General features: G+C 54.8%; 1 protein-coding gene across 1 annotated transcript; it reads right to left on the reverse strand.

The window, feature by feature from the left end:
- Positions 1-65: 65 nt before the first annotated feature.
- On the reverse strand, positions 66-27587 carry STKLD1 (serine/threonine kinase like domain containing 1). Its single transcript, XM_074394551.1, is given in 19 exon segments — positions 66-422; positions 425-555; positions 860-1000; positions 1667-1795; positions 1884-2012; positions 2686-2852; positions 3809-3953; positions 5098-5214; positions 7507-7590; positions 8233-8363; positions 8680-8843; positions 10027-10145; positions 12753-12868; positions 13922-13992; positions 16713-16814; positions 18260-18334; positions 20181-20225; positions 24739-24825; positions 27292-27587. Coding segments are annotated over 19 exon segments (2079 nt in total). The 5' UTR covers positions 27379-27587; the 3' UTR covers positions 66-383.
- Between the last annotated feature and the right edge of the window lie 129 nt (positions 27588-27716).

Here is a 27716-nt window from a genome sequence, read left to right on the forward strand (position 1 = left end):
AGGAAGGAAGGACAGGGAGCGGGCACCCGTGGAGGAGGGGCCTGTGGGGTGTCTGTCTTCTCTCCAGCATCAGGGCTGAGCGGCTTCCCCGTCCAGGGGGCTGAGAGAGGTGGCCGCCTCCAGCCTCAGGCGTACTTTTTCTGCATAAGAAACCAGCTCCTTGAAGGAAGAAGCAGGCAGGTCAGTTTTCATGGACAGTCCCTGGGTCCAGGAGCAGCTATTCATGTGACTTAACCCACCATGAACAGGAAACTAGAGAGGCCTGATTACCCCTCCTATTTAAGATTAATTTTGGCCCAGCTGTAGAGATGGTATGGGATGCAGGAGGGCAGTCTTGAAAACTACATGTGGAGGTCAAGGTTAGTTGCATGCAAACATTCTACCTATTCCAGGCCCCCAGATGTGGTGCACCCCAGCTGGGGGGGCTTCCACCTGGAGGGAGGCCTGGTTTGCTAAAGGCGCTGGTGTCACTCACCTGGCTGGACATGAAGCGCTCCTTAATCTCCTGGACCAGGGCCTTCATGCCACTGGACACTAGCTCCGGCAGAATCTCCTCTGCAGGTGGAGCAGAGAAGGTCCTGAGGCCAGAGCCCCTCCCATGCCCCTTGCTGGGAGCCCCCAGGAGGGTGAGGGTGGGTTGCAGTCCCCCTTGGGCTTGGCATGCACAGAGCCACCTTGCAGTTCCGGAGCCCCATGCATCACCCTCAGCCAGGACAGCCCCTGGTGCTTGGAATATGCCAAATGAGTGGGAAGTTTCCGAGGGCCGAGAAGTAGGGTTGAGCCTGTCTTCCTGTCAGGGGGAGTGGGGCCCCTCTGACCGCTGGGCTCTGGGAGTTGTGAGGCAAGAAGGGGTTCTCACCGTAGGAAGCCAGGTGGACCAGCAGCATGCCCACGTTCTCCACCACCTCTGGGTCGTCCCTGTGGAGCTGGTAGGTCTCCTTGATGAGGCTGAGGCCACTGCTACCCTCCTCCTGCAGCACCACCTTGAAGGCCGCCAGCTCTGGGGGTTGGAAGAGAGTGGGTTCATGCCCCACTGTTCTGAAAGGGAAGAGCCTTCTGCCCAGGACAGAGGATGGAACCCCAGAGCTGGGACAGGACAAGAGACAGCACCCGGTAGGCCCCATCAGCTTGAGTGGACCAACAGGATAGCATGACCTGAACAGGACCACACAAGAGCAAAGGCGGCAGCCCCCCAGAGCCCAGGGGGTTCTTATTACTCTGAGGAAGCTTGGGTAGTGCAGAGGTTGGGACTGTGAGCCTGCAGTCTCCAGGTGCTCTGTGAAGGACTGAGCTGTGGATCAAGCCCTAACTGCTGTGCTCAGCGCTGGGCCCAGCCTGTCAGCTGAGGAACAGGCAGGCTTTGTGCTGGGAGTTGGAGACACTGTCTCCAGGGCTGTTTTGATCAGTCATGTGCCGGCATGTTGGGAAACCTGTGCAGACATGATGTATTTATGGACAGAGAGAGGGTCACGGGGTAGCATGACAGTTGATCAAGTGTGCATGGAAGTCTCGGTGATTTCTGGATGACTGGACTTAAGTTTTTAACTTATTTTCCTTTTTGATGTGTTGCTTCTGTTTTTTGGTTTGTGACACCTGGCAGATATAACTGATGGGGGCTTTTTGCCCCCAACTCTAGGTGGCAGTCTCGCCCTGTCCCCAGGCTTACCTGACACCTTCACCAGGCTGGCCAGTCCCCTGTAGGCACTGTTCACCAGCAGGACTCTGTCCTGGCACAGCCGGATGCTCTGCAGGAGCAGCGCCACCACTAGTTCAAAGTGCTGTTCCTTTATGCAGCCTGCAGAAAGGAGCCAGGCTGCCTCGTTCTTGTGTGCGTGAGGCCCACCCCTCCCGGCCCCAGGGGCCCGGGTGCCCATCCAGCTCACCCAGCAGGGACAGCAGCCAGAAGACTGCACAGCTGGCTTCCGCCATTTCCACATCCGCAGGGTAGGTGGCCAACACCTGGCTGATGAGGTCCGGGACCTCCTCCAAGGGACCCTTGTTCACAATGACAGCTGGAACCAGGACAGGGATGGAAAGGGGACACCCAGGCCTTGGGTATGTGCAGGGGGGACTTCCCACTCCCCATCAGATAAGGACAACAGCAGAAATGGGATGGGGGAAGTCAGCTGTCCTCAGGGAGGGGAGGGGTTAGCCCAGGAAAGGTTCGGAGAATCCTGCGCTTTGGGTGAATCCCGCGCTTTGGGTGAATCCCGCGCTTTGGGTGCTGGCAGGGCTCTCGGGTCTCCTGGGCTCTCCACAGTTTGGAGCCCTCTTTTTCCTGGGGCACTGGAATGCCAAGATGGAGTCTAGAGGAAGGGAAGCAGCACAGGCCAGGAGGCCCCCAACTGTGAATCAAAAAGCAAAACAGCATCCAGCACCACCGCTGCCCTCTGGGACCAGGACGTTTCCCTGGGCAGGAGGCACTTCAAATGGAAGGGTCTGCCCACTGGCCCAGAAGTCCTGAAGCCCTGCCTCTGGCAGGCCTTTCCTCCCCTGTCTTCCTGCTCCTTGATTTTCTTCTGTTGCACTTTGGCACTCTCAGCCTTTCCCAGGCCATGGCTGTCCTGAATGTTTCAGGAACTGGACATGGAGGTCCCTCAAAGGCTCTTGGGGCAGTCAGGGAGTGGCTGGGGCAAGGCTGCCAGCCCTGGTGGGACAGCAGGACAGCAGGAGGAGGCCCCTCACCGTCCAGCAGGAGGGCCCAGAGCAGGCCCAGGCCACTGACGCAGACGTCCCTGCTTTGGAGGGAGCTGTGCAGGTGCTCTAGGATGTGATCCAGCAGCCCGGCGCTCTGCAGCTTCTCTGACACCGACTCTGTGGGTGGGCCAGAATCAGGGCCCCAAGGCCCCTCCCTCCAGGAAGTCTTCCTGCCTCTGTTGTCCTTGGGCACTGCAGTCCCATTTCACCTGTGATCCTGGGTGCCTGCTCTGGGGCAGGTCTTGTGCACTCACGGAGCCCGGAACAGGAGGACATGGGACTGGCCCCGGAGGCATCTGTCCATCTCATGGGCCACCGGTTCCAATAGCTGCCATCCCACTCCCAGGCTGGGTCTGACCTCTGTAGCTTCCCATCCAGGGGGCCTGGCCCTGCCTCCTGGGCTTACAGAGCTGGCTGTGCCTTCCAGGATGGAACCGTGATGGGGCCCTATCCCAGTAGGACAAGCTGACATCCATTTTGCCTGATGATTCCAGTTGACATCTATTCCTAGTGCCTCCTTTCACTCCCAGAAGTGAGATCAGTGATGCATGATCAGTTGTCCAGTCTGTACAGTAAAGAGGGTGCTGGGACCCAGCCCTGACCCCTGCTGCATGGGACTCTTAGCAGCTGTCCTTGGGCTCTCTCCAAGGACCAGCTTCCTGTTCAGGAGAACAGTGCCCACCCATCTGTGGGTGAAGGTGTGAGCATTCCGTATGGCCCTCTCCTGCCCACAGTCCTGGCTGGTGGCTTCGGAAGCCCTCCATTCCACTGGGCCCTATGGAATGGAGACACAGGGCATTTGCCCCCCAACCTCCCGGAAGAGGCAGAAAGTGTCTGAAGTAGATGTCACTGGTGTGAAGGCCACAGCTGCGCCTGGCACGTCTGTAGCGGGAACCCATGATTTCAAGCCTGGAAGCTTGTCATCAAGATGGAAAAGGACTCAACCAGCATTTGGGGTGGCCAACTGAAGACAGCCAAATGCCGATGTGCATCTGAGGAGGCCCAGCACTGTTCTGTCCAACCCACCTGTACCCCAAACCATCCCTTCCCGAGACCCTGGGAAGGGCTGTCCTGGATAGTGGGTGGGGCAGGAGGTGGCTGGCTGGCAGACGCACCCTGGGCTGTGGTGATGGTCAGCAGGCTGTAGACCATGACCAGAAGCTGCTCCTCCTCAGGGTGGCTCCGAAGACATCGCAGCAGGGTGGAGGTGAGGGCTTGGTTGCAGGGAACCTTAGCTTCCGGGTCAAGCACCAGCGCTGCTCCGGTCAGAGGAAGACGTCTGGGGTTAGCCCCACAGTTGGGGTGCGTAGCCAGACAGACAAAGCTCACAGGCTAGGGGACAGCATCTCCACTTTGCATGAAGGAAACTGAGGTCTGCCTTGTTCTCCCGGCCCAGAACAGGCCTCTGTGAATGCCTGTGGCCTGATGGAGTGAAGGACTGGAGGGGAGCCCTGCCTGGCCGGGCCACGGATCCTGGTCCCCTGGAGCTGGCCAGGCAGCACTGAACACAATTTCAACATTGCTTGAAACTCAAAACTTCAACATTGATACTAGAAATGTGGCCGTGTGTGGTGGCTCACGCCCGTGATCCCAACACTTGGGGGCTGAGGCGGGAGGATCACTTGAGGTCAGGCATTCAAGACCAGCCTGGCCAACATAGTGAAACCCTGTCTCTACTAAAAATACAAAAATTAGCTGGGTGTGGTGGGGTGGGCACCTGTAGTTGCAGCTACTCAGGAGGCTGAGGCAGGAGAATTGCTTGAACCCGGGAGGTGGAGGTTGCAGTGAGCTGAGACTGCGCCACTGCACCCCAGCCTGGGCAACAAGAGCAAAACTCCGTCTCAAAAAACAAAAAGGAAACTAGAAAAGTAACAAAATAGTTTTTGTTAAAAGATCAAATTTAGTTCAACATTTTAGCAACCCAAAGTCTCTGGTAGGAGGCTCGGGCTCTCAGCTCCAGCCTTGCCCATCAGGGCAGTGAAATGAACTCAGCACTGCCCTCCTACCAGCCCTCTCCAGGGGACACAACCACCCTCCCTGAGGATCCCAGCAGAGGACCTCGTGTCAAGCTCCTCTCTTCATAGCTGGGAAACTGGCAAGAGCAACAGGAGCCTGTCCAGGGCCATGGAGCAGGCCAAAGGCAGGCCTCGGTGGGATCCACATCTCTGGGCTCCTGGCCTGTGCCCTCTCTGCCATCTGGGATAGGGTCCGATGGGCACAAGGCATGGACTGTCCGGAGGGTCACATGCCAACCAGGTAACAGGTGTGGGGGAACAAGGGACCTGGGCCACCAGAAGCATCTCCCTCACCTGGCCTGGCCCCAGCGCCGACCTTGGCCCAGGAGACACAGCCACAGGGGCCAGTGGACAGCCTCCCGACCCCGCCTGGCCCAGTGCCCACCTTGACCCAGGAGGTGCAGCAGCAGGGAGCAGGCGCAGAGCTGGATGTCGAGGACCCTGTCGTGCAGCTCCATGGTTGTGAGCACCACCTCCACCAGCTCCGGGGGCCATGGCAGACCTGGCAGGACAAGCAGCACAGGGAAGATTCGCTGTGGGGTCAGGTTGAGGGCATATAGGCCAGACCAGGGCCCCCAGAGGCAGGTGGAGTCCGCAGGGCCCTTGGTGGGTGAGTAGAAGGGGGAAGGACAAAGGATTAGCGCTAGCTCCGTGTAGTGCGTGCTGTGTCTGCCCCAGGCGTCCTGCTCTGCTGCCCTCAGCCCTGTGAAGTGGGCGCTGCTGGGACTGCCCTTGTGCAGATGAGGGACCTGGGGTCAGCGGGATGAAAGCATCTGCTCTTCAGCATTTGAACCCGGCCAGTTTACTCCAGAGCCCTTGGCTGCACCTGCCCTGAGGGTGGACGTGGGTGGGCTCCATCCACCCCACCACTGTGCCAGGAACTGTTGTGGGCTGGGGACTGGGTGAGGGGCAGTGGCCAGGCAGCCATTCCTCCACTGGAGGCTCACGAGAGCAACAAGGAAGAAGTCCTGGCACCCAGAATGCTGAGCAAAGCAAGCCTGTTGCTTTTTTTTTTTTTTTTTTTTTTTTTTAAGACAGTCTCACTCTATCGCCCAGGCTGGGGTGCACTGGCATCATCTCGGCTCACTGCAACCTCTGCCTCCTGGGTTCAAGCAATTCTGCCTCAGCCTCCTGGGTACCTGAGATTATAGGCATGCACCACCATGCCTGGCTAATTTTTATATTTTTAGTAGAGACCTTGGTTTCACCATGTTGGCCAAGCTGGTCTCAAACTCCTGATCTCAAGTGATCTGTCCGCCTCAGCCTCCCAAAGCGCTGGGATTGCAGGCGTGAGCCACCACTCCCGGCTGCAAGCCCATTTCTAAGCAAGGTGTGGGGGGTGGTGTGGCTCCAGGTGGTGGGAAAGACCCATCCTTTGGGACAGGGCCCAACAGCTTCCCTGGTTTTCCCAGGGAGGCAAAAATCTCTCTTCCCAGGGACTCTGTCTTGGTCACAGCTGAGCTACAGAAGGGGTTGAGGAGGAGAAGGGGAGGGAGGGAATGGTAAATGGCCCATATGAGGCCTCTGCCGCCTAGTTGAAGGCCAGGGCTGGGCCTGTCACCTCTGAGGCCTAAGCCACTGCAACAAACCTCAGTGGATTCCTAATCCAGGTCTGATGGATAGATGATGGATGGTTGGATGTGTGAAGGTAATGTTCAGGCAGGTGAAAAGGGTCGAATGGAAAGATTTTATGAGAGCGGTTTTGGTACAAACTTTAAAAATTGGCGGAGCGCGGTGGCTCACGCCTGTAGTACCAGCACTTTGGGAGGTGGAAACGGGCAGACCACTTGAAGTCAGGAGTTCAAGACCAGCCTGGCCAACATTGTGAAATGCCGTCCCTACTAAAAATGCAAAAAGTTAGTCGGACATGGTGGCATACACCTGTAGTCCCAGCTACTTGGGAGGCTGAGCAGGACAATCACTTTAACCCAGGAGGCGGAGGTTGCAGTGAGCCAAGATTGCACCACTGCACTCCCACCTGGGGATAGAGGAAGACCCCGTCTAAAAACACAAAAGAACACTGCTTTCCTCAACACTCTCCATGGATGAGCAGTAACAATCCTTTTGGGTTTTGTTTTGTTTTTTGCGACAGGGTCTCCCAGGCTGGAGTGCAGTGGTGCAAGCATGGCTCACTATAGCCTCAATTCCCTGGGCTCAAGCAATCCTCCTGCCTCAGCCTCTTGAGTAGCTGGGACAACAGACATGTCACCACACCTGGCTACTTTATTTTTTGTAGAAATGGGGTCTCCCTTTGTTGCCCAGGCTAGTCTCGAACCCCTGGGCTCAAGCAGTCCTCCCGCCTTGGCCTCTCGAGGTGTTGGGATTACAGGCGTGAGCCAGTGCACCAGGGCATGCATTCTCAATAGGTGGGCGAGTTGCTGTATCTAGAAAAATGTAAAGTATTCACACCCTTGAATATCTAGGAATCTGTGCTACAGAAACATAAGCACACAGATACAGACACACCAGGGTGTCCATTCTAGTGCCATCTATAATAGTGGAAACAGCAACAACTCAAGATACCCCTCTTAGGGATAGTGGGGTAGACGGGATGCCTACGGCTCCATTAAAATCACGTGAGGGCTGCCACTCCCCCTCTTCCCGTTCCCTGCTGTCTTCCCCAGGCAGATGGCAGAGACATGGGATGCTTCTGGGAAGGCATGCACGTCTCCATGCTGCATGAAAGCAGCGGCGAGGAGAGCCCGGCATGAGGCCAGCCTCAGCTCCCCACAGGCCGGGCCATGGGTCTGCCCTTGGCGGCGAAGCTGGGAAAGGGGTACGGGCTGGGGCCTACCTAGCTGGTCTGCAGGCATTTTCAGAAACCTCTTCATGGCCCTGAGCTGGACTTCGGGCCAGCTAGAGAAGTTCTGCATGACCTCTGCAGGGACAGGAAGGCAGGGGAGGGACCTGGTCTCTGGGCACCACACTGGCCTGGCTGCCGTGTGTGCATCCCCTCCTCAGATCCACGGGTTCAGGACAAGGGAGGGAGTGTTACCATCCCACTTTACAGATGAGGCCACTGAGACCAAGTGACTTTTCCATAATAGAACCCAAGACTGTCTTGGAATCCACAAATGGTGGAGTGCACTTTTGCTCATCCTGGGCACATGGGGGCACACAGGAAGTGATGCTGTGTGGGGAAGATGCCCCAGGACCACTGTGTGCCAGCCAGGCTGTGGAAGCAAAAGCAAAGGGTTGTGGGAGGCCTGGGCAGTGACTAGCCATTGAATTACATAGAGGATTTGTGTAGCAGGAGCAGAGGGAAAACAGGTGGGGGCCAGGCTATGGAGATGAACTTGGTGTTATAGGTCGCTGGGAGCTATGGAGGGTATTTGAACAGGGCAGTCCCCTGAGCAATGTGTAGGGATGGATGGAGGGAAACTGTTCCTACCCCACTGGTTGTGCACCTGGAACTAGGCCAGGGGCATAAATAATGAGCCCTCTGGAATGAAACAACAGGATGCCAAGGCCGCGGACGGGAGCTCCAGGGCACGCTCCCCCTGTGTCCCCCCAGCATCACCTAAAATGCTGGCCACGTTGCCTGCTAAGAGCATGTCGGTGATGGACACAGGCAGCAGCTGTCGGTGCAGGGTCAGCGAGATGCATGAGGACTTGAAGGAGCCGCTCACGAAGGTCATGTGCACCACGTCCCTAGCAGAGGAGCAGAGAGGACTGAGTAACCAGCAGCGCCCCCGCCTCCTCCCCACGTGGCTCTCCCTCTGCCTCCGACTCCATCTCTAGTAAACCCTGCCTCTATTAAAAATACAAAAATTAGCCAGACATGGTGGCGTATGCCTGTAGTCCCAGCTTCTCGGGAGGCCGGATGATCGCTTGAACCCAGGAGGTGGAGGTTGTGGTGAGCTGAAATCCCCAAACTGCACTCCAGCCTGGTTGACAGTGCAAGACTCTGTCTCAATAACAAAAACAAAAAAAACAAAAACAAACAAACAAATGAACCTGAGCTCACTTTATCGTTATTCGATCCGAGGGGTTGATCTGGAGCATCAAGGGCAGAAGGTTCTGGAAGGTTTCCGCGTCTGGGATTTGCTTCTCCTCCATTGTCTTCAGGATGCCCTTCAGGCTGCCCGGGCTCTGGCGGAGGGACTTCCGAAGATGCATGGCTTCTGTGCCCTGCATGGAGAGGGGACAGCTCTGCATAGTCCCTTAAGTAAATGGAAACGGCCCTGGCATGGGCAGAGGGTGAGCAGAGACCAAGAGATCCAGGAGGAGACCAGGAGAGCCAGGTGGAGCCGCCGCCTACAAGAATGCCCAGAGACCCCAGGGGCCCCGAGCTCTTCCATAAGAATGGAGTTTCAGAGAAGCCGGCTTGTTTCCTAGGGTAGAGTCCTGCCAAGAAACTCCCCCTGATCCAGACCCGGCCAGTAAGAGGGGCAGCATGCCCATTTCACAGAGTGTGACGTGCCCAAGGTCACTCTGCCTGGGCTGGGGCTGGAGCCCAGGCTATTTCCAGGATGTCGCCAAGGCGGGAAGGCTCTCATTTCCCTGAGAGTTCTCCAAAGGAAGGGAGTGCCAAGGTGCTTCTCAGAGGTGGAGTCTGGGGGTCTGGGAGAGCATGGGGAACCTGGGCCCGGCCAGGTGCCTGTGCTTTCTGGAGACCTCAGTGCCTGCACGTGGTGCTATGGAGAAGGGAGCTTCCTTGTTTGGGGCATGGCAGGCCCTGGGGCCTGGTGGCCTGACTTCCCCACTTTGTCTTCTGCATATAGAGGATAAGAAGCAACAGGCTGGACTTCCCCACCTCCCTGTAGCCAGAGTGACCTCGGAGTGCTCACAGGGTCGGTGGGGTCCTCTGCCTCTCCTTCCTAACCCCAGGCTGTGGCCATGGTGCAGGGGCCCCAGCAGGGATGAGAGCAAGAGCTGCATGCTAAGGCTGTGCAGGAAGTGGGAAGGTGCCTCCACACCAGCTTGGGGCTTGTGCGGGAGGTGGCCCGGGGGTGTGTTCGGGCCCATGCTGGGTGCCCGTTGCTTGCAACTCCGTGCAGCCTTCACGCTTACAAGGGCACCTGAACTTAGCTTTTCCCCATCAGGAGTCAACGACACCATCTGGAGGCGGCTGCGAGGGTTGCATGGGATCGTCTGAATACTCCCACTGCCTTCGCCATCCTGCTAGGGCCCGCATGCTGCGGGGTTCTGAGGAGGGCGCCCCCCCCCCACAGGTGGAGGAGGGGGCTCCGCACAGCCTGCAGAGAACCTGGGGAAGGGATGTAGATGGGAGGCAGGATGAGGCCAAGCCTTCTCCCCAGGCCTGGGCATGTGGGGAGCAGCATGTGGGGCGTCGGGGAGGGGAGTGGCTCACATCCATGAAGGAGCAGCTGGTCATGTCCAGAACAATGCAGCCCAGGGACCAGATGTCTGATTTCTGGCTGAAGGAGAAGCTGAGGGCTTCGGGGGCCATCCAGGACTTATGAAAGGGATCTGTTGATAAGAGCAAGGTGGGATCCCTGAGTCCTTTGTTCCCTGAGAGCAGGGGCTTGACAGAGTCACCCTGCCCAGTCCTGTACACCATTTGGTGGCCCCCCGAAAGCAGCTTGGGCCCTGCAGGTCCTCTTCTCAGAAAAGGTGGAGAATATTAACTGGGGAGGAAGAGACCCCGGTCAGCAGGAGCTTTGCATTGATCCGGAGCCACTGAGACTGTCCATATTGGTGGATGCCCACCAGGCGGGCCCACATGCATGCGTGTGTCTGTGTGCCCAAGATGGCTGTAGAAGGAGTTGGAAGAGGCATGTGCCAAGAATGTGTGCACCCCTCTAAACTTCTTGCCCCTTCTAAATGTCAGGACCGGACCTTGGGCCAAAGTAACAGTTGCTCTGCCCTAGTTTCTAAACTGGAACCCCAGACAGGCAGGCAAAAAGCAGGCTCCTCTGAGTCCATCAGTCCCTGACTGGCCTCAGGCAGCCTCTCCTCCTCTGGACCTCTGTTCCCCAGCCCATCAGTAAAGGGCTGGACTCCAAGGACCTGTGCCATCTGCACCTCCAGTAGAACCAACCATCTGCCCATCTGCCCACCCATTCATCCATACACACCCCCATCCACCCATCCATCCATCCATCCATCCATCCACTCTCCCACACACTTATCCATCCATCCATCCATCCATCCATCCACTCTCCCACACACTTATCCATCCATCCATCCATCCATCCATCCATCCATCCACTCACCCACCCACCTGCCCACCCACCCATCCACTCATTCACTCACCCACCCACCCATCCATTCACACAGCCACTCATCCATCCATTCATCCATACATCTACTCACACATCCTTCCACACATGCACCCACCAACCCATCCATCTTTCTATCCACTACCCATCCGTCCACAACCCACGCACTCACCTATCCAACCACACACCCATCTACCCATCCATCCATCCACTCACCTACCCACCCATCCACTCACCCACACACTTATCCATCCATCTATTCACTGATCCGCCCACCCACCCATCCATCCATCCACTCACCCACCCAGCCATCCACTCACCCACACACTTGTCCATCCATCCATCCATCCATCCATCCACTCACCCACTTACCCACTCATTCACTCACCCACCCACCCATCCATCCACTCACCCACACACTTATCCATCCATCTATTCACTGACCCGCCCACCCACCCACCCATCCAACCATCCACTCACCCACACTTATCCATCCATCCATCCATCCATCCACTTACCCACCTTCCCACTCACTCACCCACCCACCCATCCATCTTTCTGCCCACTACCTATCCATCCACAACCCACACACTCACCCATCCAACCACACACCCATCTACCCATCCATCCATCCACTCACCTACCCACCCATCCACTCACCCACACACTTATCCATCCATCTATTCACTGATCCGCCCACCCACCCACCCATCCATCCACTCACCCACCCACCCATCCACTCACCCACATACTTATCCATCCACCCACCCCTCCATCCATCCACTCACCCACCTACCCACTCATTCACTCACTCACCCACCCACCCATCCATTCACACAGCCACCAATCCATCCATCCATTCATCCATAGACCTACTCACACATCCTTCCACACATGCACCAACTCACCTATTCATCTTTCTACCCACTACCCATCCATTCACAACCCATGCACTCACCCATCCAACCACATACCCCGCCATCCAACCACACACCCACCCATCCATCCATCCATCTACTCACGTACTCACCCATCCACTCACCAACCCATATATCCAACCATCCATTCACTGTCCTGCCCACCCACCCATCCATCCATCCACTCACCACCCACACACCCACACACCCACCCACCTGCCCACCTACCCATCCACTCACCCACACACCCACACACCTGCCCACCCACCCATCCACTCACCCACACACTTATCTATCCATCCATCCATCCATCCACTCACCCACCCCATCCATCCATCCTACCACTCACCAAATCACACACCCACCCATCTATGCACCCATCAACCCATTCATCTTCTGTTTACCAAGGACAGAGTGCAACCAGCGACGGCCACCCTGGGACTCTGGACTCCTCCTCTGTGACTGCTCTGTCCCGCCCCCTTTGTCTGGCCATCTTTTTAAAGGAACAAGAATTCATCTCCCCTTGCCACCCACCCCTGTCATCTCGTGGGTTGTTTTAGGACTCAGTGATCTACACACAGCCAGTGCCTGGCACCCGCAGACCTTCCGTCCTGGGCATTTTAGCTTCCTTACTTCTGAGGCTTCTTTTCTTTCCATAAGAGGCAACATTTTCTGGGGTACCACAACCAACCACAACTTTGTTTCTCTCAAATGTCGGGGTCTTTGGGGCCCTGCCTCTGCCACCGGTGGTGGCACGCCTGCTCAGTTACAACCCAAAGGAGCTCTCTTTGGAGTCCACACAAGGCCAGGGGCTTCGTGGGGACTTTCTGAGCAAATGGCTGTTTGATGTTGCCTCGCTTAGCACCCAAAGTGGCCACCACCATCTGGATTCTAGACGCCAGCCCCCTCTCCCATGACCTGGGGGAACCCTCTGCCACCTTCCTCCGCACGGATATTCCACTTGGCTTTGTTCGTCATTAGCGTGTTGGAGCTCAGATCCTGCAATTTGCAACGGTCACTGCTGACGAGGAGGATGTTGGAGGGTTTGAGGTTCCTGAAACCAAGAGGTGGGTTCGCCTCTGGGTGCCGATGGGCTGCCTGGGCAGCCACCACCCCTGCACCGCAGGTGGGACCACTGTGTGTGCCGAGCCTGACTCTGCTCCCTGCCCCGCCCGGCTCTGCAGCAGCAGCCCACACCTCCCTCTGCTCCACACAGTGCCCCACCTCAGCCACTTTTTAAGCAGTTGTTTCCTATATACAGAAATATACTCAATTATTTTAAATCGGGGTGGGGGGGGAAACCTCAACCACAAGTAGGAACACACCCAACCACTCTGAAGAGGTCCCTTGGCTGACCTCATGTTCACCTCCTTAGATATCTCAGCTACCCATTTCCCCGGGGATTGATTTTTGGCCATTGTGCAATGTCTAGTGACATTAACACTGAACATGGAACTTTGTACATATGGTCTGCGGGGTGTGTTTGTGTGTGTGTGTGTGTGTGTTTTCAAACAGGATTGCCCAGGCTGGAATGCAATGACACGATCATAGCTCATCTGCAGCCTCAAGTTCCTGGCTTCAAGCAATCCTCACATCTCAGCCTCCATGTTGCTGGGCTCACAGGTGTGAGCCACCACGCCCAGCTGCATGGCTTTCCTCTTCCCCTTTAAATAAGATAATTGGTGTTCAGAACTGAGCCATCTCCCAGCCCCTTCAGACCATGGATTCTCCAGCCTGAAGCTATGCCACTGAGGGGGCGGTCAAAGGCTCAGCAGGACCCACTCAGCCCACACTGGCCCCACGGCAGGCAGCCCTGTCTCTGTTCCTGGCAGGGCTGCTGCCTCCTTCCTTTCCATGACCTCTAGAGCAGCCCTCCTGGCTAGCGCACACCCATGTAGCTGTGTGTGTGCACACGGCTTAAGACCACTTGGAAGAGCCTCTTCTGAGCCCAGGAGGAGCTCTGGAAGGTCCCCATCCTATTGTGGCTGCACTGGCCCAGTACACTTTTGTCCCCAGATCCTGCCCACAGGCACTGGCACCCAAGTGGCCTCAGTGCCTTTTCTCCAAAGCAGCCAGCCAGTCCAGGGAGATCGGAGGCGCCACTCACCTGTGGATGATGTCCAAATGGTGCAGGTATTCCAGCGCGTCCAGCACCTGGCCCAGCACATTCTGCAACCACTGGGGAGAAGCAGAGGATGCCGGGATGGGAGGGGCACCCTGTGCTGCTGTCAGGGGGGTGACGCTCAGAGCAGCCAGCAGGATGGTGGTGTATTCTCTCCTTGCATCTTGAGACAGGCCTGAAGCCAGCCAAGCACTCAGGGTGGGTGGAGGAGGCTTCAGCGTGGTGACTCTCCAGACGGCAAAGCCAGAAGGATTCAGTTTCCAGACTCCACACTTCTGTCTCCATGCTGGAGACCCTGGGTGCTGCAGGGGCGTCATCCCTGCACCCAACTCTGTGGCCCACGCTGCCCTACACTTGCTCGGAGCTGCAGACAGATGGGCTTTGCGGGTATGGGAGGGGTTGAAGCCTGCAGTGCCTACATGCAGCTCACTCCTCTAAGTCATTCTAATGAAAAGAGCCATGAGAGAGAATGTGCTGGGAGCGTTCTGCATCAGAAACAAGCTCCACTGAGTCCCCAGGGCAGTGATTCTGCAGCTGGGCTCCTAGGGCCCCTGGATTCAGGCCCTGGGGTGTTAGAGAGGGGCTGAGGGGGCAGGACATGGGTGTCCTCCTATTCCCCCCAGTTAGAGTAGCTCTGCTGCACTTACTGGGTTTCTGGGAACACTGTGTGTTTCAAAGGGCTTCACTCACAAAGTCTGAAACCCACCCTGGGCCTGCCTCTGAGGCCCATGGTAAGAGAAGAGCTGTGTGCCCCAAAGAGCCCCTCAGGGGGACCTGGTCCCACCAAACACAGTTCTCAGGGTAAAAGCAGGCAGCATTCATCTGGGGTAGATGAAAGACCTAAATGTGAAGGCAAAAATAACCACGCTTCCAGAAGACAGAGGAAAGTATCTTCATGGCCTCAGATCAGGAAATGCTTCATTTTTTTTTTTTTTTCAAAGATGGGGTTTCACCATGTTGGTCAGGCTGGTCTTGAACTCCCGACCTCAGGTGATCCACCCTCCTTGGCCTCCAAAGTGCTTGGATTACAGGCGTGAGCCACTACGTCCGGCCTCATTTTTTTTTTTTTTTTCAAAGTTTTGCTCTTGTTGCCTAAGCTGGAGTGCAATGGTGCAATCATGGCTCACTACAACCTCCGCCTCCCAGGTTCAAGTGATTCTCCTGCCTCAGGCTCCCGAGTAGCTGAGATTACAGGCGTGCACCACCACACCTGGCTAATTTTGTAGTTTTAGTAGACACAGGGTTTCTCCATGTTGGTCAGGCTGGTCTCGAACTCCTGACCTCAAGTGATCTGCCCACCTCAGCCTCCCAAAGTGCTGGGATTACAGGTGTGAGCACCCGGCCAGGAGATGCTTCTTAAACTCCAAAGTCACCAACCATAGAGACAGCAGAGAGGCAGCAAACTTCATCACACTTAGGACTTTCCATCATCAAAAGACATCATTAAGAAAGTGAACTGGCCGAGTGCTCATGTCTGTAATGCCAGCACTTTGGGAGGCCGAGATGAGCAGATCACTTAAGGTCAGGAGTTCGAGACGGGTCTGGACAACATGGCAAAACCTTGTTTCTACTACTAATAAAACAAAAATTAGCTGGGTGTAGTGGTGGGCGCCTGTCATCCTAGCTACTCATGAGGCTGAGGCAGAAGAATCGCTTGAACTGTGAGGCAAAAATTTCATTGAGCCAAGATCATGCCATTGCACTCCAGCCTGGGTGACAAGAGTGAGACACCACCTCAGCAACCACAACAGTAACAACAAAAAGACTGGTACAGTGAAGGGCTGGCCGCCTTGCGGACCAGGAACGCTCACAACTTGTGAGAGTAAACATCAGACCAACTGAACCACACTGGAAGTCTGTTTGGAGCATCTACTAAAGCTACACATATGCCTACTCCACGCCCCAATCATTCCACTCCTCGGTATTTATCCCAGAAAAGTGAGTGCCTTCCAGCAAATGCTCATAGCAACCTTATTCACAGTAGCTCCAAACTGGAAGCAGCCCAAATGCTTATCGGCAGGATTCTAGGTAAACAGCCTGCAGTGCAGCCAGGCAGCAGAAGGGCACCGATCAATGAGCAAAGATGATTCACCAGTGCATGCAGCGGCACAGCAGGGCTCAAAACAGCAGGCTAGGCCTGGCGCAGTGGCTCACAACTGTAATCCCAATACTTCCGGAGGCCGAGATGGGTGGATCACCTGAGGTCAGGAGTTGGAGAACAGCCTGGGCAGCCCGGTGAAACCCCATCTCTACTAAAATACAAAAATTAGCCAGGAGTGGTGGCATGCACTTGTAATCCCAGCTACTCCGGAGGCTGAGGCAGGAGAATAGCTTGGGCCTGGGAGGCGGAGGTTGCATTGAGCCAAGATTGCACCACTGCACTCCGGCCTGGGTGACAGAGCAAGACACTGTCTCAGGGGAAAAACAAAACAAAACAACAGGCAGAGGGAAAGAGACCAGACATGCAGGACGAGTCCATTGACATGAACTTCAGGGACTGGCAGAACAATCTGGAATCACAGTCACTGACTGGGAACCTTCTAGCGTTAAGAACGCCTTCTGTCTTGATCTGGGTGGAGGTTGTATGAGTGCATCAACCTGTGCACTTAAGATTTGCACATGTCCTGGGGTGCAAATGCCTTGAGACATACATTTACGAAAAAACCAAGGCTGGACTGCACAGTGCCCACCCGCCCACTGTCGCTTTGCCCCACGCTGCCAGGCCTGTGTCACAGGTCTAGGTGGTCTCCAGGCCTGGTGCCCCAGAGGATCTTACCTCAGCGTCAATGATTTCCTTCGCCTCCCTCTTATCTGTAATGACTTCCTGGAAGGTGACCTTGTTGAACTCCATCACCAGGCACAGGAATGGAGAGGAGATCTGTGGGGCAGGAGACCCTTTAGCTGGCTGCCAGGGGATGCCCAGGCCCCAGTGCTACTGCGGGCTCGCCTGCCCCGGGGCCTCCCTACGCTGGGCTGCCATCCGTCTGCAGTGGCTGTGGGAGCACTGCCCACTGGAGGGGGCTACAAGCCCCTCCTGCCCCACCTCCAGCTCCCTCTCTCTCCTCTCCCCATTCCCAGGCCCCCGCTCCACACCACGCTCCATCCACACCAAGCTAGTTGGACCTTCCTGAAAGCTGCACTTGGCCCTGGCCATGGCACACGTGGACCCCTCTGCCTGGACCCCTGCCCACCCCCTTCATGGGGATTACGACCCACACTTCAGCCCAGGCCCATTTCCTCTGCAGAGCCTGCCCTGCCCAGAGCCCCAGCAGGCCGGGTCAGGGCCCCCAATTCTGTGCTCCCTCCCATAGGGAAATACCCTCTTGACTTCTCTGCACTCTCCTTGAGAGCATTAGGGGATGCTCAGAAAATATTTGGGAGTGTCTGCAGTGAAGTCCCCTCCCCAAGACCTAGCTGGAGTAGAGGGAGCGTGTGAGGGTCCTCTCCTGCTGGGACCCAGGATTGTTGGCCAGGCGGAAACGCCAGTGTGGACCTCTCATACAGGCTAGCGCCCGGCAAGATGCTTCTCAGCCTCTCTTTACCACCAGCAGCCCTTGTGCCTGCTCCGCCTCCTGCTGTCTGCCTCAGTCCCATTGGAAGTGACTGGAAAGCTCCTGGCTCTTTGTAAAGACAAGAAGTCATACCACCTACGGGACCCAGCTGCCAGACCTGGGTCTCAGTCCCCACTCAGCTTACTAGCTGTGTGGCCTTGGAGAGCTCCTGAACCAGAGCCCTAGGGCCTGTCGAGAGCACAGGGCCAGTACTCCCTGCCCTGCAGCCGTCCCAGCACATGATGACACATGTGACGCTGTCAGCCAGCTGCCCAGGGGGCAGGAGTAAGGGACGCCCAGGCCCGGCACCGCCTGGGGGTCGGGTGGCTGTGAAGAGGAGTCTACTTGCTCCTCCCATGGAAGTAAAATCTCTGTCATCAGAAGCACAGGCTCACCAGGACGAGCTTGGTGGCTGCATGCAGAGCCCAGGGGTCGGGCCCACCTGTCCTGGCCCTCTGGCTTGGCTACATACTAGCTGGGTAACCTGGAGCAACTTGTATCTGTTAGCCTCTGTTTCTTCTTCTGTGAAATGGGTTAAGAACCCCTCCTAACGAGGAGGCTGTTGAGGCTCCTTTGAAACTATGTACAGAAAGCCCCAGCATGGTACCCGGCCCCAGTGAGTGTTAGGTCAGAGGTGGCCGCGTTTAGAGTCACTGCCATTGCCACACGAGCTGTTCCGACGCCAGCGGGTGGGCATGCTCTGGGCTCAGTTCGCTTGGTCCCGCAGTCCGCCGCGTGGCGGCTGAGCCTGCAGGTGTCAGCTCTGACCCACCTCACTATTCCACGTGACGAACAGCTCCTGGTACACGGAGATGTGGGCGTGCCGCAGCTTTAGCAGTGGCATCAGCTGCCAGGATAGAGCAGAGGAAGGAGAGAAGTCAGCACCTCTCCATGCCTGTCTCAGCTCTTGCTTCTGCGTCACACATCCCAACCAACATGGGAGCCTCGGGCTCTGAGCCGGGTGGGGGAGCAGGCGCAGGGAGGCTGTGCAGCCTAGTGGCTAGAAGCCCGGCAGGTGGTGTGGGCTGTGTCTCCAGCGTGTGCTGGCTCTGCTCAGTGACTGGACCTCAGACTGTCATCTGAAGATGGGGGTCCCAGTGGAATCTGCCTCATGGGGATGCCATGGGGACTGAGTGAGCTGCAGCAGGCAGTGCCGGGAAGGTGTGGATCAGCCACAGCTGGGCTGGCTGGAGGAGGGGGTGCAGCCACAGGGAGGTGGGCACACAGAGAGGTCCCACTGCCCTTGCCCTGGCAGAAAGTGCTTTGAAACATGCCCCAACAGGAGTAGACGGGGCTCGTTAGAGACATGGAGCCAGACAGACAACCACTAGCGGTGGAAGGCTAGGTGTGAAAGCAGGCGGCCTGGTGGGCCATGGAAGGGAATCAGCAACGTGAAAAGCTACAGTGGCGTGGGGCTCTGGCCAGGCCCCCCACGCTCTTTACTCCCCTTTGTTACTGAGTAGCCTGGGCCCACAACTGTGCTTCGGTCACCCTATAGACCCAGTAATGTTTACTGGCCAAGATCCAGAGCCACCAACTCCAGAAAACAAACAAGTGACCATGAGATAGGAGGGGATACCGTCAAGCTCATGGGAAGTTCAAGAACACACAGAAAGGCTGCTCAGAGCCTTTGCCAGTCAAAGCGAAGTGCAGCTGATATTGCTATGATTGTAAATTAGGAGGTCACTGCTGGGCAGTTCTGAATGTAGAACTGAGGGTAATGTATATTTTCTTTGTTAAACAATTCTGGGATGGGCGTGGTGGTACCTGCCTATAACTTTGGAGGCCGAGGTGGGAGGACTGCTTGAGCCCAGAAGTTCAGGACCAGCCTGGGCAATATGGTGACACCTCATCTTTATCAAATTAAAAAAAAAAAAAAAGGTAAAAACAAAACCAAACCCAATTCTGTATTTTTCAAGTTTTCTACTGTAATTAATAATTTTATATTGCAACAAAAATATTTTTAAAATAGTTATTAGGCCAGGCGCAGTGGCTCACGCCTGTAATCTCAGCACTTTGGTAGGCCAAGGTGAATGGATCACGAGGTCAAGAGACTGAGACCATCCTGGCCAACATGGTGAAACCCCGTCTCTACTAAAAAATACAAAAATTAGCTGGGCGTGGTGGTGTGTGTCTGTACCCCCAGCCACTCGGGAGGCTGAGGCAGGAGAATCGCGTGAACCCAGGAGGCAGAGGTTGCAGTGAGCCGAGATCGTGCCACTGCACTCCAGTCTGGTGACAGAGCAACACTCCATCTCAAAAAAAAAAAAAGAAAAAAAAAAGTTATTGGCAGATTAATCTAAGGACATGGCCAATATTTATTTATTCATATTTTATTTTATGTATTTTTAAGACAGAGTCTTGCTCTGTCACCCAGGCTGGAGTCCACCTACTTCAGCCTCCCAAAGTACTAGGATTATAAGTGTGAGCCACCACGCCCGGCCCAATCGTAAACTTTGTGTTCTCTGGGAGCAGATGTTCTAAGTTGGCACCTGCATTTAGCAATGAGTGTGTGGGTCACAGACTCCCTACGTGACCTGGGGCCTCTGGCTTCACAGCTGAGGCAAAGCTGGTGCTGCCGCTCTCTCTCCCTCCAGGCTTCCCCTCACCCAGGCACTCAATAAGAGGGTATAGCACACAGTCTGTGTGTGCGCCACTGAGCTCCTTCAGAGGAAAAGTGCCCTGAGAATTACCTCCTGCAGGGCCTTATTGGCATCGTGATCATCCAGGCATTCCACCTATAAGGGCACAAAAGCATGAGCTTAATAAATGTGTAGCAAATCATCCCCATTATCGCCACCATCACCACCACCACCACCACGACCATTACCAAAATCACCACCAAGACCACCACAACCATTACCATCACCACCACCACCACCACCACCACTATTACCATCATTACCACAAACACAACCACCACCACCATAAACACCACCACAACCATTGCCATCATTACCACAACCACAACCACCACCATCACCACCATCATTATCATCATTACCACAACCACACCACCACCATCACCACCACCACCATGACCATCACCATCACCACCACCACAACTGTCACCATCACCACCATCATCACCATCATTACCATCATCACCACCATTTCCACAATCACAACCACCACCATCATCACCACTATGGCTGTCCCCATCACCAACATCATCACCATTATCACACCACCACCACCATTACCACCATCACTCTATCACCACCAGCATCACCATCACCACTGTGATCACCATTATGACCATCATCACTACCATCACCATCACCACCATCATCATCATCACCAAATTCACCATCACCACCTTCATCACCAAAATCTCCATCACCACTATCATCATAATCATTTGTCATCACCACCTTCCCCATCATCACACCATCACCACCACCACTACTATCATTACCACCATCACACCATCAACACTGCTGTCACCATCACCACTATCATCATCATCACCATTACCACCATTATCACCATCATTACCACCATCACCATTACCACCACTATCCTAACCATTGTCACACCATCACCACGACCATCACCACGACCATCACCACGACCACCATCACCATCACCACCATCACTACCATCACCATCATCACCATTATCACTGCCACCATCACTGCCACTATCATTGACACCTCCATCATCACCACCATTGTTATTTAACAGGAGTGACAGGCTCCCACCATTCATGCCCCCACCATATGGCAAAAACGGAAGATATTCCTAAGGCAGAGCTCTAAAAATACTTAGAGCAATGAGAACAACTTTGCTCCTGTTGCAAGGATAAGTTTAGGACAGCATAATATAAACTCCAAGAAATCAGCAAAGGATCCATTTTCAGACCATCTTTAAAACAGGAACATCTTGTTCTGATTGGGAAAGCATCAATCTCACCACTTCTTTCCTTACCCATACTGGGAAGGCTGTCTCCATGCACGGAATGTGTGGTGCTCTTCTCTCTTTCCTGTGCCCTCTCCGGGTGGAGGTGGGAGGGTGTGGAAAGGGAAGGGTGGTGGCAAGGGCAGCACAGAGTGGCAGTGAATCTGCAGCACACTTGGTGGTACAGGCCCCAGGTGTGTACTACCACCGGCTCTAATGCCAGATCCTTACCCAAAATTTTGCTCAAAAGACTCGTGAATGAAGAACTGTTTTTTTTTTGTTTTTTTTTTTGTTTTTTTTTTTTTTTTGAGACAGAGTCTTGTTCTGTCGTCAGGCACCAGGCTGGAGAGCAGTGGCGTGATCTCGGCTCACTGCAATCTCCGCCTCCTGGGTTCAAGCAATTCTCCTGCCTCAGTCTCCCTAGTAGCTGGGATTACAGGTGTGTGCTACCACGCCCAGCTAATTTTTGCATTTTTTAGTAAAGACAGGGTTTCACCATGTTGGTCAGGATGGTCTCAGTCTCTTGACCTCGTGATCTGCCTGCCTTGGCCTCCCAAAGTGCTGGGATTACAGGCATGAGCCACTGCGCCCGGCCATGAATAACTCTTATAATGGGGTGATTGCAGACCATCATGGAAAGTTAGTGAATTGTTCCCAGGTCCATGGAGAGACCTGAGATGCCAGTGGCACTGTCCCATGGAATCCAGAGCAAAGACACTGAGTGAGCCTTCCTGTCTTCCTTTCCTCCTGTCCCAGGGGGTATAGGAGGAGGTGAAGTTAGTCAAAGCATATGGAAAGGCTTAAAAATGTTACATTGTATGACCCAGAAATCCCACTCCTAGAAATTTTTCCTAAGGAAATCATAGATGCTCAAAAAAAAAAAAAAACCCATAATACCATAAGCATCTTTATCAGAGTTGCTTACACAAGGTGAAACACTGAGAACAAGTTCAATGCTCCGCCCGTGTGACAGGGATGGCTTGGGTCAGTTACAACACATCAGGCAAGATGGGGGGCCCACATAGCTGCCAGAGCCAGGAGAGGAGGAGGCTGTGGGAGTGATATGAAACCATGTTTGCAATATAAAAAGTATGCTATCAGCTTTATTATTATTTTTTGAGATGGAGTTTCATTTTTGTTGCCCAGGCTGGAGTGCAATGGTGCAGTCTCAGCTCACTGCAACCTCTGCTTCCCAGGTTCAAGAGATTCTCCTGCCTCAGCGTCCCAAGTAGCTGGGATTACAGGCATGTGCCACCATGCCCGGCTAATTTTTTGTATTTTAGAGATGGGGTTTCTCCATATTGGTTAGGCTAGTCTCGAACCCCCAACGTCAGGTGATCTGCCCACCTCAGCCTCCCAAAGTGCTGGGATTACAGGCATGAGCCACCACGTTCAGCGAGGCTATCAACTTTAACAATTCCATTCTCCTAAGAACAAAAAAGTTTACAAATGCTTGGAAAAAAAGACTGGAAGTATCCATAAACTCCTATCTAAGCTCTCCTTCCCTTATTTTTATTTAGAAATAATTGGCTGACATTTTTATTTTTAATTTAACTAATTAATTAATTTATTTAGACGAAGTCTCACTCTGTCACCCAGGCTGGAGTACAGTGGTGCAATCTTGACTCACTGCAACCTCGGCCTCCCAAATAGCTGCGACTACAGGTGTGAGCTGCCACGCCCAGCTAATTTTTGTGGTTTTTTTTTTTTTTTTTTTGAGACGGAGTTTCGCTTTTGTTACCCAGGCTGGAGTGCAATGGTGCGATCTCGGCTCACCGCAACCTCCGCCTCCCGGGTTCAAGCAATTCTCCTGCCTCAGCCTCCTGAGTAGCTGGGATTACAGGCATGCGCCACCATGCCCAGCTAATTTTTTGTATTTTTAGTAGAGACGGGGTTTCACCATGTTGACCAGGATGGTCTCGATCTCTCGACCTCGTGATCCACCCGCCTCGGCCTCCCAAAGTGCTGTGATTACAGGCTTGAGCCACCGCGCCCGGCCTAATTTTTGTGTTTTTAGTAGGGATAGGATTTCACCATGTTGGCCAGGCTGCTCTCGAACTTCTGACCTCAAGGGATCCACCTACCAAAATCCTGGTGGGCCTCCCAAAGTGCTGGCCTGAGCCACCGTGCCTGGTCATGGCTTTTTTAAAAGCTCCTCAGGCCAGGTGGGGTAGCTCATGCCTGTAATCTTAGCACTTTGGGAGGCCGAGGTGGGCAGACTGCCTGAGCTCAGGAGTTTGAGACCAGCCTAGGCAACATGGTGAAACCCTGTCTCTACTAAAAAACAAAAAATTAGCCTGGTATACGCGGCGTGCGCCTATAGTCCCAGCTATTTGGGAGGCTGAGGCAGGAGAATTGATTGAACCCGGGAGGCGGAGGTTGCAGTGAGCAGAGATTACACCACTGCACTCCAGCCTGGGTGACGGAGCGAGAGACTCTGTCTCCAAGAGAAAAAACAACAATAACAACAAAAACACCAAAAAGCTCCTTAATTGCTCAGAGGGCAGCCATCCACCCTGCCCCAATGGCTTATGAGACAAGGAGGCCAACCCCACAGCCAGCTAGCAAGGGAGTAGGGCGGGGGCAAGGACCCCAGGCCCAGCCACTCAGAGTGAGGCGGCGGAGCTGCACTGACTGAGGTCTGGCTGAGTGACGGCTGCTGAACCCGCTGGGTCCCTGTCACTACCACAGAGAGGAGGGCGTGCCAGGGACTCTTATAGCAGCTCTCTCACCCTGGCTCCTCTGTTGATCTGGAACTCCCTGTCTTGGACACACAAGGGGATGTCCTCCTGCATGTCTACACCTCCCATGCTCTGCTAGCCCTGGTGAAGGGTGCACACACCCTCGTGTGTGACCTTGGCCCTGTGCAACCTCGAGCCAGTCCCTGTCCTCTCTGGGCCTGGCTCCCTTTTGGTAAAACGGGTGACCCAGCACGGGGTAGCATGGTGTCCCCCAGTGAGGTGGCCTGAATTCCAATCCTCTGGGAAACTGTGACCTTGGCTAGTCTGGCGCTGCCTCGAGCCGTACTGTCTTTGGCTGTGAACAGGGCCATTGTTCCTGCTTTGCAGGGTTGACGGGAGATGAAGCCAGTCGATGCCTGGCATGCAGCACACGACGTGTAAATGGAGGCGGTGGTGGTGTCAGAACAGAGAGTAGCATCGCTTTCCCATCAAGGTGAGAGAGCTCCATGCACCCCCACGTCTACCACAACCAGATTTGTCTCCGAGAGTGCTGGCAGCAAGGAATCCAGCTGCCACATCAGGAAGCTTCTCTACCATGGGAAGTGCTTGTATTAGGGAAAATCACAGCCACAGAACCGCATGGCCTGGGATGGACAGGTTGGCCTCTTACCTGCTTTATCACGCGCTTGACTTTGGTTTCCACTTCCTCTACCACCAGGTTCACCCCCAAGGCCCCAGGATTCAGTTCATACAAAACCTACCAGCAAGGGAGAGAGAAGCTTTCAGGAAATGCACACAGCTTTTCGTTTTCCAAAAGCCCAGCTCCAACTTCTTTTCTGGCCCCGCTAACTCCCCCATCAGGCTGGCAGAGCATGTGGCTCCACCCCATCTTGCAATAGCAGAAATGGCCCAAGGAGGGCAAGAAGCCTTTCCATGGCAGAACTCCGATCTCATCTCTTTGGGGCCCATTCGGAAGCTCTTCTAGAACACTATACCCCTTCCCCAACCTGCAGTGAGGACCAGATGGGCACTCAAGAGCAAGCACCTCCCAGGGAAAAAGGGCTTATTCACATTCTGCAGACTCCTGTGACCTCGACTTCAGTATCCACCTCCAAACTGGCTTCAAACGAGAAAGTAACCAGTCTTGTGATTCGGTACAATCAGGAAGCCGTTGTGTGTCTGGCATGATGCCAAGCACTTCACAGTCACCCTATGCAGTTGACACCATTGCTACTTCTATGTTTACATTTGGGGAAATTGAGGCACAAGGGGGTAAGTCCTTGCCTGAGGCTATGTCACTAAAAAGCAGGACTGCCTGGGGTAACTCTGGGGTCTGACCTTGGAGCCTGTGATTTGAGCCAAAGTGATTTGAGCCAAATCTGCAGAGAGATGGCTACCAAGCCAGAACTCTGTGCAGAGACCTAGGGCTATGGGGTGGGGGACTGGGCTGGGGATTGCTGGAGGCTGACATTCATCAGAGGATTGGGGTGGGAGGATAGGACCCAGAGGAGGAGATATGAGGATGGAACCCTGAGCCTAGGGAATGTGAGCCGATAAAAGTCTTAGGAGTCTGTAATCCAGCCTTGTGAGCAGCCTGCTCCTGACGCTGGATATTCTAAGCCAGGGGTCCCCTAGTCTGTGGCCTGTTAGGAACCGGGCAGCACATCAGAAGGTGAGCAGCAGGCAAAGGAGCAAAGCTTCTTCTATATTTATAGCCACTCCCCATGGCTGGCATTACCACCCAAGCTCAGCCTCCTGTCAGATCAGCAGCACCATTAGATTCTCATAGGAGTGTCAACCCTATTGTGAACAGCACATGCGAGGGATCCAGGTTGCCCGCTCCTCATGAGAATCTAATGCCTGATGATTTGTCACTGTCTCTCATCACCCCCAGACAGGACCATCTAGTTGCAGGAAAACAAGCTCAGGGCTCCCACTGATTCTACATTATAGTAAGTTGTAATTATTTCACTATGGCCAGGTGTGGTGGCTCACATCTATAATCCCAGCACTTTGGGAGACCAAGGTGGGCGGATCACGAGGTCAGGAGTTCAAGACCAGCCTGACCAACATGGTGAAAACCTGTCTCTACTAAAAACACAAAAATTAGCTGGGCATGGTGGGGCATGCCTGTAATCCCAGCTACTCTGGGGGCTGAGGCAAGATAATCACTTGAACCTGGGAGGTGGAGGTTGTGGTGAGCCGAGAGTGTCCCATTTCACTCCAGCCTGGGTGACAGAGTGAGACTCATCTCAAAAACATTTTTTTCCATTATGTATTACAATATAGTAATAGAAATAAAGTGCACACAAATATAATGTGCTTGAATCATCCCGAAACCATCCTCCCACCTCGGTCTGTGGAAAAATTGTCTTCCACAAAACTGGTCCCTGGTGCCAAAAACACTGGGGACCGCTGGTCTCAGGGGCCTGAGGGCAGAGCTGATGTGAGGGCGTTCAGGCTTAGACAGCAAATTAAACAGTAAAATGGACCTGTATTTCGAATCAAGTCTACTTTTTGTTTTCAAAACCAGATATCTTCCTGAAAGTTCTACTTATTTTTTCTCCTGAAAAGTGACTACTTTTAAGATTATCTGGCCACCAGAAACTCATCTGCTTCACCGCTGGCAACGCCTGTAAGTCCTCTCACACAAAAAGAATTCTTCCAAAGTGAGGAAAATCTGACCCACAAACTGTTTCCAAGCGAATGTAATTTTTACAAACGCTGAATCTAACATTTAATAAAGTTTACATATCACGTATAGAAGCATTTAATTAAACATTCACTTTTATTTTGCAGCTTTTTGTGTTTTGTGACTATTTTTCAGGTCTCAAGCATTTTCCCAGACCCAGGCTGCAGGGGTATTTTTAGGGACTGGGGGCTCCCAATTACGTACTCGGGAAGTTCCCGGGAGTCCTGCCTCGGTGGACCCAAGTGCACGGACCTCGGGCACGAAGGATAGAGGAGCTGCCCCACGCCCTCGAATACTCAGCCAGGGCTGGAGAATCCTTAGTGAATTCACAAAGGGGGAAGCTGAGTGGGAAAGGGCACCCAGGAGGTCACCGTTGGAAGTCCCCGGGTTCAACCCAGGAGCTGGAGGCCGGCACTGGCCAGGGCGCGGATCCCTCCCGCCCTCGGTCGGACCCGTGAGCCGCCGCTCCAGGGCTGCGACCGTTACCCCACGGAGACCCGACCCCGCCTCCCTGCAGGGGACACTCGGCACCTGGTACTTCTCCATGGGCTCTCTGGGGGCCCTCGGGCTTCGGTTCCCCCGCGCGGGGAGCCAGCGATCGGACCCCGTCCCAAGCATGTTCAGTAACCACCGTGTCAGGGCGAGCGTCCACCCCCAACCCACCCCGCATGGGTCAGCGGCACCTGCGGGACCCTCCTCGCCCGAACGGTGCCCTCGGGACACCCAAGCGTCCCTCCCGCGCTCGCCCCGGAACCGCAGGCTTCTATCTCCTTAAGGGGGACGCGCTCCGCTGGGACCGGAGGGGTCGCAGGGCCGGCGCGCGGCGGGCGGGGCCTCCAGCGTGAAAGGCGTGGTGTCGAGCGCGCCGGGCGTGGCTTCGAGCGGACGGGTCGGGAGGCTGCGGACGGCGCGCGGCCCCTTTAAGACGCACCGGGGCGGGCCCGGGCGGCGCGCGG

The sequence above is a fragment of the Saimiri boliviensis genome, chromosome 2 (genome assembly GCF_048565385.1).
Source record: "Saimiri boliviensis isolate mSaiBol1 chromosome 2, mSaiBol1.pri, whole genome shotgun sequence".
Lineage (NCBI taxonomy): Eukaryota > Metazoa > Chordata > Mammalia > Primates > Cebidae > Saimiri > Saimiri boliviensis.